At 40.5% G+C, this 20265-nt stretch overlaps 1 protein-coding gene and 1 non-coding gene across 2 annotated transcripts; one reads left to right on the top strand and one right to left on the bottom strand.

The window, feature by feature from the left end:
* Positions 1–5366: 5366 nt before the first annotated feature.
* LOC145019134 (small nucleolar RNA R71) lies at positions 5367–5473 on the bottom strand. Its single transcript, XR_013667453.1, has one exon. It is a non-coding gene; the product is annotated as a small nucleolar RNA R71 (small nucleolar RNA).
* Positions 5474–6678: 1205 nt separating this feature from the next.
* Positions 6679–7014, top strand: LOC145016772 (uncharacterized). Its single transcript, XM_078974989.1, has one exon. The coding sequence runs from the start codon at positions 6679–6681 to the stop codon at positions 7012–7014; it is 336 nt and encodes a 111-aa protein (XP_078831115.1).
* The last annotated feature ends 13251 nt before the right edge of the window (positions 7015–20265 follow it).

A 20265-nucleotide genomic window follows, 5' to 3' on the forward strand; every position in this document is an offset into this window, starting at 1 on the left:
TTGATTACTATGATGCATGTGTTGTGATACTAAACATGACGTCCTCTGCCCCTGAACGTTTCCGCCATTCCGGTTTGGGGTTGTGACAGATTGGTATCAGAGCATTGTTTATAGTGAACTAAGCATATCAACCTATAAAAGATATACAACTATAATTCAATGGGGCCGAGGTGCTTTGACTAAAAGTATATTTTAAAATACAACAATATTTTTTTTAAAAATATAGATTCATTCTTTTACATATATACATACTAGAACAAGTATCACAAGAAGAACAGGACATAAGTACTTTAAGGTTGGACACTACGGTCAAACCTGGACAGTTATGTAATCATATTTGGGATCAATATAGCCTGATCAACTATATTCTTTTGAGATATGACCAACATGTGTTTGGCAGTGGTGTAGTGTTGCAACAGTCTTAAAACTTACCTAACTCTATATACAAAGGATTTCAAGATTAGAACATAAAGTTAAAATAATATGGGAGTATTTTATGATACTATAAGACAACAACAAGTTTAAAACCATACCAAGTTCATTACATTAAAATACTATAGGAGTATTTTAGGAACTATAAATAACTTATGTGAAAATTTAAAAGACCCTTCTGGTAGGTCTATAATTTTGGAGTGTATAATCCCAAGGTTTTATATAATTGAGATTTAATAGACTTAGAACTTGTGATCTATGCTCTACTTCCTGTTCCTTGTTTGGATGTGGTTTTAGAGTAGGATAACTTATTCAAAGGTCTATTTAATCTTAAATTATATACAACTTGTATACACTGCGCAATTATAGGAGGAACCGGTAAGGATCAGCCCATAATGTTTCCCTTAATCTCATAGATTCTGTAGACACTTCCATTCTCACATGACAATCCCAGATAGATGTAACCACTCCATCATAGCGGTCATCAGAGGAGTCAAGGAGGAACAAAAAGAGATTTAGCCAAAGAAACCAAAACGTCCTAATCATCACACTAATAAATAATAACCTTAAATGACTTAGTGAGCTAGTGAATACACTACTCACACTATGTGTTAGGATTATTCCTTTTTCATACAGCCAGTAACGGATATTCAATTCACAGAGATTCATTCGACGATAGCCACTTTTGATTCATAAAGTTTATTTTATATAGACTCCCTTTATGAATTGTTTCCAGAACCCTATGAAAATCAGAACCAGATGCACTCAGAACTAGGATAACTTAGTCATTAAGCTTTCGGCTTATAACCACTACTATAAACTTATTTCTATCTTACCTTTGTATTCCTTTTAGCAAAAGATGTCTCACGGTAGCCCTGTAAGGCGTGTAGTCAATAGCACAACAGAGAATCCACCACCACAATACGACCCTGCTGCTCTCCAAGCAGCGATAACGGCCGCAGTAACAGCTGCTATAACTCACATTCGTGCAAGTAGTACCTGTGGGTCTGGTAGCGGTACCCACTTAACTAACCCTGGAGTTACCCACGGACACCCAAGGGAGTGTTCATATAAGGACTTCATGAACTGCAAACCCGAATCCTTTAATGGAAATGGGGGAGTCATTGCTCTGATGCTATGGTTCGAGAAAACAGAGTCGGTCTTTGAAATATGTCTATGCCCGGAAGGGAGCAAGGTGAAGTTTTCTGCCTGTACCTTCTTCGATAGATCCCTAACATGGTGGAATATCCATGTTAAGTCACTGACCCCATCAGTGGCTAACTCGATAGGTTAGGAGAACCTAAAGGCGATGATGTTAGAAGAATATTGCCCAAGGGGTGAAGTGCAAAAACTGGAACAAGAGCTATAGGAGCATACCATGTTCGGCTTAGACATAGTGACCTACACTGACAGGTTTAGCGACCTGGTAGCATTGTGTCCCGGGATGGTTACTCCAGATAGTAAGAAGATAGAAAAGTACATTTGGGGTTTATCTACCCCGATTCAAGGGGATGTACTGTCTTCTAAACCAATAACCTTCGATAGCGCCAAACGCCTAGCCTAGAGACTCATTGACCATGGAGTCCACCATGGCGTGGTGGTCCTCATTCTCGAGCCATCAAAGGGAGGGGACTATAAACAAAAGTTGGGGAACTAGAGGAAGGAGCGAAAAAAACAGGAAACCCCGCAAGAACAACAAATGGTTACTGTATACGCCGCCACAACACCTGCTACTCCAGCACCTGCCAATCGATATGCTGGAACTCTCCTGAAGTGTGGAAAGTGTAACTACCACCACACCAGAGTATGTCGGGATATGCAATGCGTGAATTGCCGCAGGAAGAGGCACACTGCCCATTTCTACAAGGCACCGGCACAACCGATCTCCCAAGTCCCCGGAGTAGAAGTAAACCAGTGCTGCTATGGTTGTGGTGAGACTGGGCATTACAAGAGAGACTGCTCGGTAACGAAGAACTCAGGCACGGATGGATGGGTTCTAATGATCACCGTAGGAGAAGCTACCCCAGAATCACAAACAAACAACGATACGTTTTCGAAATAAAAATTACTTTAAAATTTGATTTATATTTAATATAAGATTAGAAATTGGGGAAAATTTAAAGTAATTATAACAACTCACTCGTCTGAACAAGTCACATCATTCATAAGAGAACTAAAGATCCATACATGTGAACTATAATGGCTTAGTATGTATATCAGGGTTGTACATAGCTAAGATTTTGCAGGCTTAGAGTGAGTGATTCCGCCTCATTTCGTGTTCCTTGTTTGGTTGTGGATTTAGGTCAGAGTCACTCAGTCGATCGTATTATTCATCTTAATTATACATAACTTGTATATGTCAAGCGATCATAGAGGTACCGAGGAGGATCATAATAAACAGTATCGACACTAGTTATCAAAGCACTTCCACTCATAGTACTCGCTCATCGCGGTACGATTTGTGGCAGTGGTAACATCAAGGAAAAAATTAAAAGCACTTGAAATTCTACACAGAATACATTGTCGATCACACTCAGGATACACCATCGTATAACAAACGTTTCTTTCAAATCGGCCTAACAGTTGTTTCTATATGGAGTCTGATATGTGCATATTTAGTTCATATTAAGTGTAGATTTTTATTCATTTATTAGCTAAATTATTGCATTTCATGGACAAAAGGTACTTAAAAGTGCTTGAATTATGTTTTCAGTCCAAAAGTGAAGCTCGGAAGCAAAAGGAAGCAGGAGAAGCGGTTAGGAGCTCGGGAATTGAACAAAGAAGAAAAACACCAAAAACAACACCTACTCGGCGAGTAGGGTCGTCTACTCGGCGAGTCCAAGTGATTATTCGTGAAGATAAAGATTCAAAGACCCAGAGACTTATCGCATACGGGGATTGTGAGATTGACTCGACGAGTCGTTGCGTGTATATAAAGATAACTTCTCAGATCGAAAAAAAAAATTATGGAACGCTTCTGGAGAGATTAGCTGCGATTGAAGAACCAAAGAACCCTTAGAGAACGAAGATACAAGCTAGAATCCAATTCCGAAGGAGATTTGAGGCAAATTTCATCATTCTACTTAATCTTTTGTTTTCCATTATGGCTAGACAATTAGAATTCGTTTGTTTGTTGTTATTTACTTCAATCATGAGCTAAAACTCTTAAACTTCTGTTTGGGGATACAAAATTGAGACTATGGTTTGATTATTGGTAGGATTAATTCAATGTTGGTGATTTTTGTTATTTTAGCTTGCTAAAGAACCTTTTGTGTGAATGATAATTAATTTTCTGTTAATAGGAAGGTAATTAAATAGCATGAACATCATTTGATTATCAACCTCTTATGCTATGTGACCACTTTGTTATATGTCTAGGATTAATGAACATGAAACTAGAATTAATAAGAAAATTAAGTAAATTCATGTGTGAGCTTGTGTGATGACCATCAACAAGAAGTTAATTAGCTAAATTATTTAACTATTCTAAGTCTAAATTAACCCGAATAATTAATTTAGTGAATTGAATTAAATTAGACAACTGATCACTGTTTGAGTTAGTTTATTCACTAAGGATTAATGTAGTGAATGCGAATCTAGTCACTTGAATCGGTAACCAACAAAAGAGTTAATACATTGCACCATTACCTTGAAATCAACCATAGGATCAATTGAGTTGAACTAAACAGAAGTTCCTTCCCATTATTGAATCTAGTTAATTCTTTTTTTTTTCTAGTTTTTAGATTAAGTATTAGTTAGTAAGTTTCTAGTCTTGTAAAACTAGAGAAAACCCCCTACTTATTAATTAATTTAGATAAAATTAGTTTTTAGTTTTAATTTATCGTTCCCTGTGTTCGATACCCTACTTATTTGACTATACCACAATTGATAGGTCCACTACCTTTGTGTGTTTATTTTACAATTAAAAGTAGGTTTAAAACTAAGTGAGTTCGCACACATCAAGTTTTTGGCGCCGTTGTCGAGGAACGGTTCTAAAATTAACATTAAATTCTAATTTAAGCGATCCTTTGTGTGAGATTTATCTTACACAAAGTTAATTAAAAGGTAATTGAGAAAGTAGTATAAGTTTCAATAAAAAAATTCCGTTTTCAAAGTAACTAGAATTTTTTTTCTGTTTTTACCTTGGACTCGCCGAGTGCACTCGTGCCGACTCGGCGAGTACATCGTTATTTGCAGTTTTAATTTCTTATTTTATTTTTGTTCTTTTTACGCGTTTTTTTTGTTTTGTTTACAGTTGTTTCATGACCCGAGGATCTGATACACCTCTGGTCCCTCCTCTTGAAGACCCGAAATCCGCACTAAGGAGGAGCAAAGGCAAAACCGTTGGAGAATCCGCTTCTTCAAAGAACTCACCACTCAAAAACCTCAAGTCCGTTTTCAGCAAGAAGAAGAGCAGCAAATCAGGAGCATCCAGTGCCTCTTTGATAATCAGAGATCCAATTCAAGAAGACACCTAGTACAAGACCGAGGAAGAAGAAGAACCCACATACGAGCACGAATCCGAGTTTGAAGACGAGTTAGCTACCGTTATGGCTAATATCGATGAAGTCTCCATGGGGGAATGGAAAAAGAGGATGCGCGATGACACCGGCCCGGGACTTGTGCAGCCTGAAATTCCTGCAACCGCTACTTTCGAGCTAAAGGGCCATATTCTCGCTCAGCTCAAGGAGATTCCTTTTTATGGGAAAGACCACGAAGACGCCTACAAGCACTTGGATGAAGTAAATGATGTGGCTGACTACTTCAATGTACCAAATATGCCTCGCGAGACCCAGCTACTTCGCATGCTCCCAGTCACGTTCAAGGGTGTTGCAAAGGATTGGCTCAAGTCACTTCCTCCCGGATCGGTCACTACATGGGCCAAGATGAAAGAAGAATTCATAGACCACTTTTGTCCGCCTTCCAAGATAGCTAAATTGAAGAAAGTCATCGCCAACTTCGAGCAACAACCCGGAGAATCTCTTTATGAAGCTTGGGAAAGGTACAAAGGTTTGCATAGAAATTACCCACACCATGACCTTAATAGCCAACAAGAGGTCTCCATTTTCTATGATGGAGTCAATGTCACCACAAGGCAATTGCTCGATTCACAAGGCCCGCTCACCAAAAAGCCGCCTCCGGTAATCAAGGAGTTAATTGAAGAATTCTCTAAGCATTCTAGAGAATACCACAATCCGAAAAATGAAGTAAATCGGGGGGTAGTGAACTCGGCAAATGATAGCATGGCGGCGGTGATAGCTAAGCTCGATAGTCTAGATAGAAGGATGACAAAAATGGATCAAACAATCCATGCTATTTGAGTTGGATGCGAGAATTGTAGAGGGCCCCACCTCACAAAGGATTGTGATTTGGATGAAAATGGAAACAAGATGGCTCAAGTGTTCTACTCAAGTGGCGATAGATACGACGAGAATTGGCAGAAACCAAAGAAGGAATGGCTCCAATACGAAGAATACAAGAAGGCTAAGGAGGAGAAATACAAGCAGAAGGAGAGGGGATTTTATCAAAAGGAAGAACCGGTAATGGAAAAGAAAGTCGATTTAAAAGAAATGCTCACTAGATTCATAGCTGCGTCCGAAAAGAGACACAATGATCACCATGTTGTAATGCACGAGACCAGGAATATGATAAGGAATCAGCAGGCATCCATTCTCAACATTGAGAAACAGCTGGGACAACTTGCAGATCAAGTGAACGAAAGAAGACTGGGTCAACTTCCAAGTAACACCGAAAATAATCCAAGAATGGAGAATGTGAGTATGGTGACTTCCAGCTGTGAAGAAATTTTCACACAGGCACAAAGGGTCCCCAATAGGAAGATAGAAAAGACAGAAGAGTCGGCTCCAGCTAAACCCGACCTACAGAAAATAATCCTAGTCTACTATCTATTCGTATGGAAGAACATCATGACAAGATTTGGGACACCTAAAGTTCTTGTCAGCGATAACGGCCTACAGTTTGCTGAGAACCCATTCAGAGAATGGTGCACCACCAAAGGGATAAGCCAAAGTTTCACATCGATAGCACACCCACAAGTGAACGAACAGATGGAGGTATCCAATCAAACCATTGTGAATGGAATCAAGAAGAGGTTGGGCAAAGCAAAAAGGAATTAGGCGGAGGAGATACCGATGGTGTTGTGGTCGTACAGAACTACACCATGAACAAGCACGAAGGAAACCCCTTTCAGCCTGACGTATGGGACAGAGGCAAGCGAACGGACAGATGGAGGTATCCAATCGAACCATTGTGAATGGAATCAAGAAGAGGTTGGGCAAAGAAAAAGGGAATTGGGCGGAGGAGATACCGATGGTGCTGTGGTCGTACAGAACTACACCACGAATAAGCACAAAGGAAACCCCTTTCAGCCTGACGTATGGGACAGAGGCCATGCTTCCCATGGAGGTGGCAGTGAACACACTGAGGGTGGCCAACAAGGATGATGAAAGCAAGGCACAAGACCTAAGGATAAACCTGGATATCCTAGAGAAAAAGCGTGAGAAATATGGAATGCGCCAAGATGCATACGAGCATGCAATAGAAAGCGTTCAGAGTTGGTGAATATGTTTTGAGGAAAAATGAAGCAAGTCGAGCCTAGCCCCAAGGCAAGTTGGGCCCAACATGGGAAGGCCCCTACAGAGTCACAGAAGCAAACAAGAATGGCGCATATGTGTTAGAAACAATGGAAGGAAGGAAAATTCCAAGAACGTGGAACGCTAGGAACTTGAAGGAGTATTTCCTTTAAATAAGAAAGAGGGAAAGAGACACAATCCCAGCTGATCGATGTGCTGCTTAGTGTAGTACACCCAAGTACTTAGAGTACATATGTCCATGCTTAGTGACATGAGTTTAATACTTAGTGTATTTGAAAGTCTGCGGTCAATGTAGAATGATAATGCAATTGTTGATCTTTGATACTTAGTGTATTAATTTATAACGGTTGAATGTTCACATGCAAAACTCGATCGTTGGGTGCTAAGAGCGCCCAATATCGACACTTAGTGTGTCAACGATAGCATGGGAAAAATGAAATGCCTAGCGCATCAGGGCACCGTATCTCCTAAATAATGTATAATAAACAAGCAAGCAAAACGATAAGCAAAGCGAGCAAAAAACAGACAATGCTTAGAGCATACAAAATACGCATCCAGGAAAATAAAACATTGTTTTTAAAAGACCAAACATTACACAAGTCAAAAGCATCAAAACCTAAACCAACTAATTAGAGAAATTTTCACACCCCAGGAGGGGTAGCACATAATACCGGGGCACCCTCCCCAACATCCTCTCCATCACCCACAGCCACCTCACCAACATTACCATCACCAATACCTGCTCCAACACTGCGATCACCTTCACCACCAGCCTTACCATCCTTACCATTCCCCCCCTGCATCAAACTCAACTATTGGCACAATTTCTTGACCCATCACACTTTCTGGAGTACCCTCAGAACCACCAAAAGAACATAACTCCCGAAGACCTTCAATACCTAACTCCCCTAAACCCAACAGAGATGCATGATCCATACTGGAAAAATACAAAAGAGCATCATTTACACTAACCGCAGGACCAACCGAAGAAGCACCAACAACTACCCCCCACCACCAACACCAGCAGAAGTCTTCTGAAGGGACTCAACCCCAGCCACAAATGCAGCATGGCAGATGAGGCTTATGGCATTGGTAAAATCGGGATGCTCAATCAACTTATAAATAATGCGAACAACACCAAAACGCACCAACCAATCCAGGTCTCGACGAGAACCGTCCATATTCGACTGTAGCGACGACACAAGCTTGTCACGATCAGCGGCATCACGCTCAAGACTCTCCACCTGAATCATAAAACCCTCATTCATTTGTGTGAGGGAGTCAACCTTGGCCTCCAACACGGCTCTGGGTTCATCAAGGATGTTTTTCTCAGACGCTAGCAACTCGCACTTCTTCTCAGATAAACGAAGATCATAACCAAGCTCGCTAAGACGGTGCTTAGACTTGCCACACATGATCCACAGGCAGCATGCGCGGTCTCCATCTCGCCAAGGGTATGGACGCGTCGGGAACCTGCAACAAGATAAAACATGGCCTGCCCAGCAACATAGGCCATATTGTGAGCAAGGGCAGGGTTACCCATCACCTTCATATCTCCAACTGCAACCGGAGGAAAGGCGTGGTGCGAAAATTCCAAAGCATTGGCGCACACAGAGAGTCGAGAGTCATTGCGAATATCCTAGGATGGAAAAAAAACAGTGGACGTGGAAGCACCATCCTTAGAGACTGCAGCTTGTCCATGGACACCAAAACCTTTTGCTAGGGAAAGCTTTGAAGGAACAAACGGAACACTTGGAGAAGAAATAGAAGAGAAGTCTGAAATAGCGGGCTGTTCAGTCGCCCTGTTGATCCCTTCGGACTGTTGCGTGTCGTTATTAGGGATCACTACCACACCAGTTGGTGTGGAACTCATAGAACTCAGCAAGCGAGAAAAGTTGCGCCTAGTATGTACCCTCTTGGTAGCAGTGGGCGCACCAGTAACTGGCTCACCCATGGATTGTACAGCTTTTCGTTTCGCCTGCATCTGTCGGACATCAGCGATGATTCGCTCCTTGCTATCCTCACTATCCTCCATGGAGGAAGAAGGAACGCCACCCAGGGGCATGACAACAGAAATGGGGTGAGCATGTAGCGGATTCTCCTCGGACGCCAATGAACTTGTCGGGGGAACGGGAGGGGCAGCGGTTAGAGCAAGTCGATCTATCCAGCGAGGTCGAGGAAGCCGATTGACCAGATCCACCTCACGAAACTCCAACTTGTCTCGATAACGTTTTCGCAATATCTCATCCATGGACAGAGAAGACTCAGCACCTAGGGAAAGCAGAATGGAAATATAAATAACACAGGAGTAATAAGGGGACGAAAAGGAAAAGAGGGATACAACACTCACCATCAACGACGAAGAAGAACACTGCCATTTTGCCATGCCGCCTCCAAGAGGGGCTCATCCCTACCCCAGAAAGAAGCACCTCGGAGTAATCTTCAGCGGATACCTGCACACTCTTCAAGTAGTCGGCGACACCCTGGTTGTGGGAGAAGAGCTTAGGGATGGTATCGGCGAAAGTGTTGGCATGATAGCGACCACTCCCAACCAGCTCCTGATTCACCCACAACCATTTATCCTGCCAGTTTTTAGGGGTACGCCCATCGGGAACTAAGGCGTGTCCCCCTCGCCGGACCGAGAAGATGCATTTATTAACGGTAACACAGTAGCGGAAGAAAAACTTGAATACGAAGTAATCCGGAAGATACCCATTGGCCCTGCAGATTATTTCAAATGCGAACACTTTGTTAACTGCATTGGGAGTCAACATCTGAAGACTGCAACCATCTTTCTGGAGAACCTCCTCCTGAAAATCCGTTAGAGGAAAGCATATACCAGCATCTACGGTTTTCAAGTAAACCCAAATCTTACCATGGGGAGGGGAAGAGATGCTAGAGCCAGGAGAGGGAAACTCCACACCCTCTAAGGAAGATAAGCCATAAGTGATTTCCAACTGACGATACTCGGCGGTGGATGGAATGACTCCGAGAAGGTTTGCAATGAAAGGAAAAGGAAGATAAACACAAAGAGGAGAAGGAGGAACAGATGAGGCAAGAGAAACCGTGAAAATACCCTTATAAAGAAGTGGAGGAGGCGGGACATTTAAATGTATGGCACAATGATGTAACTGCCAGTCATCATGCGCAGTCACGTCGCCAATAAGGACGGAGTGGCGGATAAAGAAAAACCGACACGCATCTGTTAATTAAGCCTAGAACACCGTAACTAGCACTGCAACGCTACGGCTACTAGACTGGGGGACTTGATGGCGTGCCTAGGGTAGCACAGTAGAACCGCATCTAGCCCAAGAGTCGGGCACGCCAACTAGGCTCAGCCCAGCAGGCTTAGCGCTCGTTGGCATCCCCGAGAGCAAAGCGCACAGGCAGAAGGCTCGCGCCCGACAAGAGGCGCCCCTTGCTCCAAGACAAAACATATGGTCAGGAGACATACAGAAGGATCAGAGTATTACCGTCGGAGCCAATGAGAGCGCTCTAGCGGTTGAAGGCACACGACCTTCCAATCAGCGCCTCTGATCCTGTCTCCCCAAAAGCGATTATGTCTGGTACAACTCAGGCAGGAGCACTAGGTATAAAAGTGTTCGATATAGTATCTAAGTCCATAACTATATTTGGTATGTACTTGACCCGACCCGGCATGGTCCATTTGGTTTGCACTTCACCCAAACAATTTATGGATAATATTTGAGAATAGTACAAGTTATGATTTATTAATATATTATAAGCTCTAATATATTAATATAAGATCATATTATTTAATTAGTATTGATCTATAATTAATCTAGGATTAATTTAGAGATCAAATATATTACTAATTAAATATGGGCTTCTATATTTATATAGTGTGGGCTAATGCTTATTTGGAATGGGCTAGGCTTGCATGGAAAAGTCCATGGATACTCCATGGAGCTTTAACCCATGGATCTCATGGAAATTAAGAGACATGGGTATTAGGGTTTACATGGATGTAACCCTAATCCACCACACTATATAAAGGAGGCTTTGGTTCTTGAAATCACAACTAGTTGACACTTGTTGAGGTGAGGGCCGATTTCAAGATAGTAGTGACTATTCTCTCAAAGTTCAAAGTTTGTGGTGATTTGTGATTTCCATTTGAGGCATTCACACTATTGGTGCTAGGCTCTAAAACTCCATGCAATCAACTACTACTACAAGGTAAGTATTTCTACTAGCTTTATTTGATTCATGTTCCCCATACCATGCTAGTTAGGATATGAACCTTGGAAAAATAATTATTTGCATGTATCTTAGACAAACATAGATCCAAGGTTTATTAGGGTTGCATGTACACTTAGGAAGTGTTAGAATGCTCAAAGCCCATCAATGGTATCAGAACCTAGGCTTGTTTGTTTGATACTTGATGCAATATAGTTGAAAAAGTCGAAAAACTTGTTGTCTGCCAGTTTAACTCGCCGAGTCCATGGGGGGACTCGCCGAGTTCATGTGTATCTTCAACCTACTCGGCGAGTAGGTTTATGCACTCGACGAGTAGAAGCGACAGAGTGCAGATTGTCGAATTTAGTTGCTGGAAATGGACTAGAAACATTACCCTAAACTGTTTTGGTAATTGAAAACTCGTTTTAGATGGTGTAATGTCTTTGCTAATCCATTTACAACAACTTGTTATCAAAATTACAAAGTTTTATGTGTAATTTTTTAATTCATGAAAGTGTTCATATTCATGTTCTTGATCTTATGATGTTTAGATGATCATAGGAATTATTTGTAACCTATGTGGTAGTTTAATTCTTGATCATAATATGTTTTAATGGAGTCCATAACTTGTTCTGAAGTTATGGAAAACCAAGAGTCACACTTGAATTAAAACCATTAAAAGAACACAAGAGTTAGAAAAATGAAGAGTCTTCATTTTTATTACTCTATTTAACTCATAAGTTACAAGAAATGAAAAGTTTTGAAAGTTTACAAAACTTGCCCTCAAGTTTTGGAACAAGTAAAGTCATATTAAACTTTAGTTCCAACCCTTAGAATTTTAAAAGTTAAAATTCAACCCTTATACTTATAATATTATGAGTTAATAATATATATATATATATATGTATAAGATCAAATTCGTCTTACCGCTAGTACGCCTCATTCATGAAGTTAGTCTATAAGGTAGGTATAAGCTTGTTGCCTATAAAATGGCAACTTAATGGGTGTCCACTCTCACCCACCGCTTGCTTGACTAGTGGAGGGTCGTTAGCCGAACGGGTAAGACAAGGACTTATAAATTCTCATTAAAAGTATGATGAATATTATAAAGTAACTAAATGTTTTACTAAATTCCAAATCTTAGTTACTTTAGGAAAAATGATAATAAGGTTCTAATCCATGAAATTACACTTTACACTTTGTCTAAGTCGTTAGTGGAGCGTGTGTGGTTAACCGGCACACTAACTTGGACTTAACAAGGTAGGTAAAGGGTGACTTAATATTTATCATAGTATCGATGGAGCGTGTGTGGTTAACCGGCACATCGATTGAGGGGTAATTTATTAAGGGTACCAAGTAATTTGCATGGTTACTTCACACCTCGTTTTGTGATCCTCGGCATCCCAGTCACAAAATTTGGAGGGCACACTCGAGATTGAAACATGCCTTTGAAAAGTTCATTGAATCTCAAAAGAATCTAGGAGTTTCTAAGAACCAAATTAAATATTTTAATATTTTGACTTTGGTAGAAATTGGTGAATCGTCATTCACTTACCTTTCAAATATGTTATTACTTAGATTACGACATACCTCTTCTAAGTATAATATATTGTGATTGGGTCCTAGCCTTAATACTACATTTTGGTGTTTTATTAAGGATTATTCCTATTTCTAAACTAAACATTTCTTCTTCTCAGATGTCTGCAAACACTGCTGCTTCTGGCTCTAATCCAAATGGACCCTTTTCTCTTATGAACTTGTGTGGGAAAGTCACTTTTGATGGATCCAACTTTAATGAATGGATCAGAAACATCAGAATGATTACTCGCTATGAGGACAAGGAATATGTCCTTGATAAGGAGCTTAAGAAGATTGATGAGACAGTTGCAACTCCTCAAGAGATCACTGAGTTTACGGCACATGAAAGGGATGCCACAAAAGTGGCATGCATCATGATGGCCACTATGACCGCTGATCTCCAAAAATCCTATGAAGATTTCTACCTCTATGAGATGCACCAAGACTTGATGGAAAGATACCATCAAAGTGCTCGTCAAGAGAGGTATGAAATCATCTCCTCCATGATAACAACTCGCATGAAGGATGGTGAACCCATCACGGGCCACATGCAGAAAATGCAAAGACTTGTGGATCGTTTGCTGAAGCTAAATGTGAACTTCCCTGGGGAGCTTGCAATAGATATAATTTTGCACTCCTTACCTTCATGTTATGATCAGTTCCGCATGACATACCACATGAACAAGGAAGAGGCCACACTCAGCAAACTTCAAGGACTCTTAAAGACCACGGAAAGTGGTCTTAAGGGTAAGATGGTTGTTACTACTCCTACTCCTACCAACTCCGCCCATGTCTTGGCAATCAGGAAAGGACGAGGGAAGAAGAGAAAGAGTTCTTAGAAGGGTACCAAGGTTAGGACCCTTCATGGCTCTTCTTCAAGTGGAACCAAGAAAGGTTGCGTCACTCCTTCTTTTGACCCAAAAGAGGTTGAATGCTTCTATTGCCATGAAAAGGCACATTGGAAGCGGAACTGCCCAAAGTACCAGCAAGATGTGAAGGATGGGAAAGTTAAACCCAACCTTGCAGGTATTTACACTATCATTTCTAACAACTCACCCCATTCTAAATCTTGCGTCCTTGATACCTGTTGTGGTATTCATATTTGTTGTGACTTGCGGGGACTAAGAAGAAGTGAGAATGTGGAGCAAGGAAGGATAAACTTAATCATGGGGAATAGGAAAGTTACACCTGTCACCAAGATTGGAGTTTATAGTTTGTCGCTAAGTAATGGGTTAAATTTAGATTTGAATAAATGTTGTTATTCGCCAAAAATGGCAAGAAATATTATTTCCTTTCATGCATTGTATAAACAAGGGTTTACCTTTTCATTTAATAATGAAGTTGGTTCTATTGATGCTTTCTTTAATAATGTTCTTTATTTTAAAGCATTACCTTGTGATGGCGTGTATGAAACAGTATATGTGGTTGATTACTTAGGAAATAATGTATTGTGTATTGATTCTGTTAATAATAATAACTTGGATAAAGCATCGTTATGGCATTGTCGTCTTGGACATATAAGAAAGAAACGCATAGGCCAACTCCAAAAGGATGGAGTCTTGGAGTCGTTTGACCTAAAGTCAGATGATAGTTGCGAATCATGCTTACTTGGAAAAATAACAAAGTCACCCTTCACAGGTTCTTGTGAGAGGGGTGAAGTTTTGTTGGACCTTGTACACATGGATGTCTGTGGACCATTCAAACATGCCACAAGGGATGCTAATCGTTATTATTTGACTTTTACTGATGATTACAGTAGATATGGATATATCTACTTAATCAAGCATAAGTCAGAGACTTTCGAAAGGTTTAAGGAATTTAAACAGGAAGTCGAGAATCAATTGGGCAGGAACATTAAGACGCTTCGATCCGATCGAGGTGGTGAGTATCTTAGTTCAGAGTTCCTCGACTATCTTATGGAATATGGGATTATCTCACAATTAAAACCTCCCAGGACACCGCAGTTGAATGGTGTGGCTGAGAGGCGTAATCGAACCTTGTTGGACATGGTTCGTTCCATGATGAGTCTAGCTTCGCTACCAATCTCATTTTGGGGGTATGCCTTAGAGACTGCCGCCCATATTCTTAATCTAGTCCCTACAAAGAAAGTTGCCAAAACTCCTCACGAGATGTGGACTGGTAAAGTACCTAAACTACACCACATCAAGATTTGGGGTTGCGAGGCTTTTGTGAGACGCGAGACTCATGACAAGCTAGAACCCCGAAGCGAGAGGTGTATTTTCATCGGCTACCCACAAAGATCCTTTGGTTACCTCTTCTACAGACCTAGTGATAACATGGTCTTTGTAGCAAGAAGAGGAGTCTTTAGAGAGAGAGAGAGTTTATAAGCCAAGGAGACAGTGAGAGGCAAATTGATCTTGAAGAAATTCAAGAGTCAAGTGGTGAAGGAACTTCAAACACTAGCCCTCAACTTGAGGAGGAAACTCCTGTTGAGCCAATTGACGAATCTGTACCTCTGAGGCGTTCCACGAGAGTTAGGAATGCACCTGAGCATTACTATGGTTTCCATATTACTGCAGAAGGTGAGACACTTATTAGTGATGGGACACTAGTAGGTCTGGATGACCCTAACAGCTACAAGGAAGCCATGGCAGGCCCCGAGTCTGCTAAATGGAAAGAGGCTGTGGATAGCGAGATACAATCCATGTATGAAAATCAAGTTTGGAACTTGGTTGAGAATGTACCAGGTCGTAAGACTGTAGGGTGCAAATGGATCTTCAAGAAGAAGACCGAAATGGATGGTAATGTACACACTTATAAGGCTCGACTGGTTGCAAAGGGCTTCTCTCAAATTCCTGGAGTGGATTATGATGAGACCATTTCTCCAGTTGCCAAGATTAAGTCTATTAGGGTTATGTTAGCCATAGCTGCATTTCATGACTATGAAATTTGGCAAATGGATGTCAAAACCGCTTTACTTAATGGAAAGTTGACTGAACATGTTTACATGAGTTAGCCAGAAGGTTTTGTTAGCAACGAGTACCCTAACAGAGTGTGTAAGCTTGAGAAATCCATTTATGGATTAAAGCAAGAACCTCATAGATGGAATCTTTGCTTTGATGAAAATGTCAAGGATTTTGGTTTTTCTAGGAGTGAAGATGAATCTTGTGTTTATTTCAAGGCTAGTGGGAGTCTAGTTAGCTTTTTGGTACTGTATGTGGATGACATACTACTCATAGGAAATCACATCCCAACCCTGCAGGAAGTAAAGTCCTGGCTTGGGAAGTGTTTCGCTATGAAGGACCTTGGTGAAGCTGCCTATATCCTAGGGATAAGGATTTTGAGAAACAGGAGTAAAAGACTAATTGGACTTAGTCAAAGCACCTATGTGGAGAAGGTGTTGAAAAGATTCAACATGCATAACTCCAAGAAAGGTGAGTTACCCATTCAGAGTAATGCCAGATTGAGTAAGACACAAAGCCCTAGTACTGAGGCTGAGATAGCAGAAATGAGTCGACTACCTTATGCTTCAGCTGTAGGATAGATCATGTATGCTATGACATGTACTCGACCTGATGTAGCCTTTGCTTTTAGCATGGTTAGCATGTATCAAGGAAACCCTGGCAAGGAACACTGGACTACGGTAAAGAATATCCTTAAGTACCTGCGAAGAACTAAGGATTGGGTCCTTACCTTCGGTGGGAGTGATGACTTGAGAGTTGTAGGGTATAGTGATGCTAGCTTCCAGACTGATAGGGATAATTTCTGCTCTCAGTCAGGCTGGGTCTTTACCTTAAACGGAGGAGCAATCACTTGGAGGAGTTCCAAGCAAGAGACAGTGGCTGATTCCACTTGTGAATCAGAGTATATAGCAGCAAGCGAGGCAGCAAAGGAGGCTATATGGCTAAAGAACTTCATCGGAGACCTTGGAGTTGTGCAAGCTATAAAAGAGCCAATGGAGATTTTCTGTGACAGCAATAGTGTGGTTGCCTTCGCCAAGGAACCAAGAGATCATGGGAGATCCAGACACATTGACAGAAAATATCACTTCATCAGACATCGAATAGAAGAAGGAATCCTCATGGCAAAGAGGGTATCATCGGATGAGAACCCAGCAGATCCCCTCATAAAGGGACTGAGTAGGGTTAAGCATCTCCAACATGCTCGGAGCATAGGGCTGAAGGATGATATAAGTTTTAGTAGTTAGATAAATTATGAAATTTGTAAAGTGTAATTGACATTAGATGATGAATAAAAGGTGTTTTATTTATGAGTAAATTGTTCCTATCTCTTGTCGATCGTTTACTATATTTCTTTTGCATGTTTTGACTTCCAGAATAATTATGTTTGGTATATCATATTATTCAAACCTCCACAGTCGGTCATATGTCGGAAGTAGGTATGAATCAACACTATCATGATTGGTTGCAGAGGTCTAAGGTGTTGGACATGGCTACAACAATCATGAGTGCTCATAAGTTCTGAGCATTGGACTCAACCCACGCTCACTGGAATCACTTCATGGAATTTTATCTCGAATGATCGTGAGACAGTAATATCATATAAGTATTCAAACCTAGAGATATGATTTGTTACTTACGAGTTGATTATGCATTGATTGTACGAAAATGCATTGGTAACTCGATGTTATAAAACGTGCCTTTGTGTATAATTCAATGAGTGGTAGAACAAGCATATGAGTCGAAGTTTATCTGTTCCTTCTTGGATTAGAAGCTGATATCTGGGCCCCTCGATGATTGTGTTTTGATCTATGTACCGGGCCCGGTCAGAACTAAATTGATGTGTTCAGTTAAGTTCTATGTCAAACAAATCGGAAATCGGGAAACAAATGTTGGACAATAAGTAAGACCATGTTCCATGTATTTGTCCGGCTGATATCTTGAGCAGAGGATTATATGATCACTTATCTAAAATGGCGCGTTCTAGTTCAACAGAGTTTAAAGAGCTACGATTGCTGATCGGTTCCTGAAGTCATACTTACAACTATAGTTATTACACTTATCCAAGTGGGAGATTGTTGGATATAGTGTCTAAGTCCATAACTATATTTGGTATGTACTTGACCCGACCGAGCATGGTCCATTTGGGTTGCACTTCACCCGAACAATTTATGGATAATATTTTAGAATAGTATAAGTTATGATTTATTAATATATTATAAGTTCTAATATATTAATATAAGATCATATTATTGAATTAGTATTGATCTATAATTAATCTAGGATTAATTTAGAGATCAAAAATAGTACTAATTAAATATGGGCTTCTATATTTATATAGTGTGGGCTAATGCTTATTTGGAATGGGCTAGGCTTGCATGGAAAAGTCCATGGATACTCCATGGAGCTTTAACCTATGGATCTCATGGAAATTAAGAGACATGGGTATTAGGGCTTCTAAAGAGAATACGCACAAACCCTAAAATACCCTCTAACTTGATCATCGGAGCGTTCTTCCGGGAGCTCCTCCCGGAAAGCAGTTGACGGCCTCTATTCTTTGTCATCTTGCAGTGATAGCTAGACGTTCGAGAGAAGTTTCCAGATAGAGAAAAAGCAAGGTCACATCAGTATGTAACATTAAAAGTCTAATATTACTATATATAAGAGAAGTCATTCGAACCGCTAGTACACCTCATTCATGAAGCAGATCTATAATGGGGGGTATAAGGAAATTGCCTATAAAATGGCGATTGAATGAGTGTCCACTCTCACCCGCCATTTCCTTGATTGGTGGAGGGTCGTTAGCTGAACAGGTTTGATGGGACAACTTAATCCTCATTAATAAGTATAATGATCTATAAAGTAACCAAACACATTTTTATAAAAAAATCGCAATCTTAGTTACTTTAGGAAAAATGTGAACCTGTATGTTAACCCATGAAATTACACATTGCACTTTATGAGTCGTTAGTGGAGCGTGTGTGGTTAACCGACACACTAATATGGACAAATAATAGTGGCAATGGGTGTCTCGTAAATTATCATTGATTAATGGAGCATGTATGGCTAACCGACACATTAAAATGAGATGATAAACGACATCGAGAGTACCAAATTAATTTGCATGGTTATTCACATATTGTTTGTGATCCTCGGTATCCCAGTCACAAATGGAAGAGCGTAATCAAGATTAAACATGCCATTGAAAAGTTCAATGATTCTCAAAAGATCTAGAAATTTCATTCAAAACTAAATTCATTATAATTTTGTTTTTCAATGGTGAAATTGGTAAATCGTCATTTACCTACCTTCATATAATTTGCAATTAGATTATAGCATCCCTTTTCTAAATTGTAAATTATTTGGTTGGATTCTGGACTTTTGATATTTCATTTGGGTGTTATATTGAGGATTCTTCTTATCTAACTACAACTTTCCTTTCTACTCTTTCATATGTCTAGTCCTATTGATGCTTCTGGTTCCTCCAACAATAACAACAACTTCTCTATGTTGAACATTTACGCAAAGGTGAAATTGTATGGCACCAACTACAATGATTGGATGTGCAACATCAAAATGGCACTTCGTTTTTAGGATAAGGAGTATGTCCTCGAGAAACCACTCGATGAGATCGATGAAATGAAGGCCACTCCTAAAGAAATATCTGCCTACGAGAAACACTACAAGGATGCAAAAAAAGTTGCTTGCATCATGGTGGCCACGATGACTCCAGAATTACTGAGACACTATGAGGATTATTGGCCATACAAGATGACCAAGGACCTTATGGAAAAGTACCATAAGCGAGCTCATCAAGAGAAGTATGAGGTGGTAAAGTCCAGCATGGTGTGCAAGATGAAGGATGGTGAGTCTGTAAGCAACCACGTTTTGAGAATCCAACGATACGTGGATAGGCTCATCAAGTTGAATGTAAATTTTGATGAAGATTTGGCAATCGAAATAGTGTTGAACTCTTTGGCAAGTTGTTATGATCAGTTCCTATTGACCTATCATTTAAACAACAATGAAAATAATTTATCAGAATTGCATAACCTCTTGCAAATAGTTGAAGCAGGAATGAAGGGAAAAGGTGTTTCCTCCACTCCTGATGCTGCTCTTATTCTATCCATTGGTCAAGGGAAAGGGAAAAAGAGGAAAGGTCCTCCCAATTTGAACTGGAAAGGAAAATCCCAAGTTAGGTTATCTAGTAGTGAACCCAAAGGAAAGTCCAGTTCTGATGTTCCCCCTGTTTCCGACCCAAAGGAGGCCACTTGCTTTTACTTCAATGACAAGGGGCATTGCAAACGAAGTTGCTCGAAATACTTGAAGGATATCAAGGATGGCAAGGTGAAGCCACCCTCACCAGGTATTTACATTATTTTATCTAATAACTCATCATATTCTCATTCATGGGTCCTTGACACAGGATGTGGATTTCAAATTTGTTTTGATTTGCAGGGGATAAAAAGAAGTAAGGATCTGGAGCATGGAAGGATGAACTTGATCACGGGAAATAGGCAGTC

The sequence above is a fragment of the Lactuca saligna genome, chromosome 9 (assembly GCF_052625555.1).
Source record: "Lactuca saligna cultivar CGN05327 chromosome 9, ASM5262555v1, whole genome shotgun sequence".
Lineage (NCBI taxonomy): Eukaryota > Viridiplantae > Streptophyta > Magnoliopsida > Asterales > Asteraceae > Lactuca > Lactuca saligna.

Bases quoted from the DNA above. Each gene is read 5' to 3' on its own strand.
- LOC145016772 (XM_078974989.1), top strand. From the start codon at position 6,679: ATGGAGGTATCCAATCGAACCATTGTGAATGGAATCAAGAAGAGGTTG.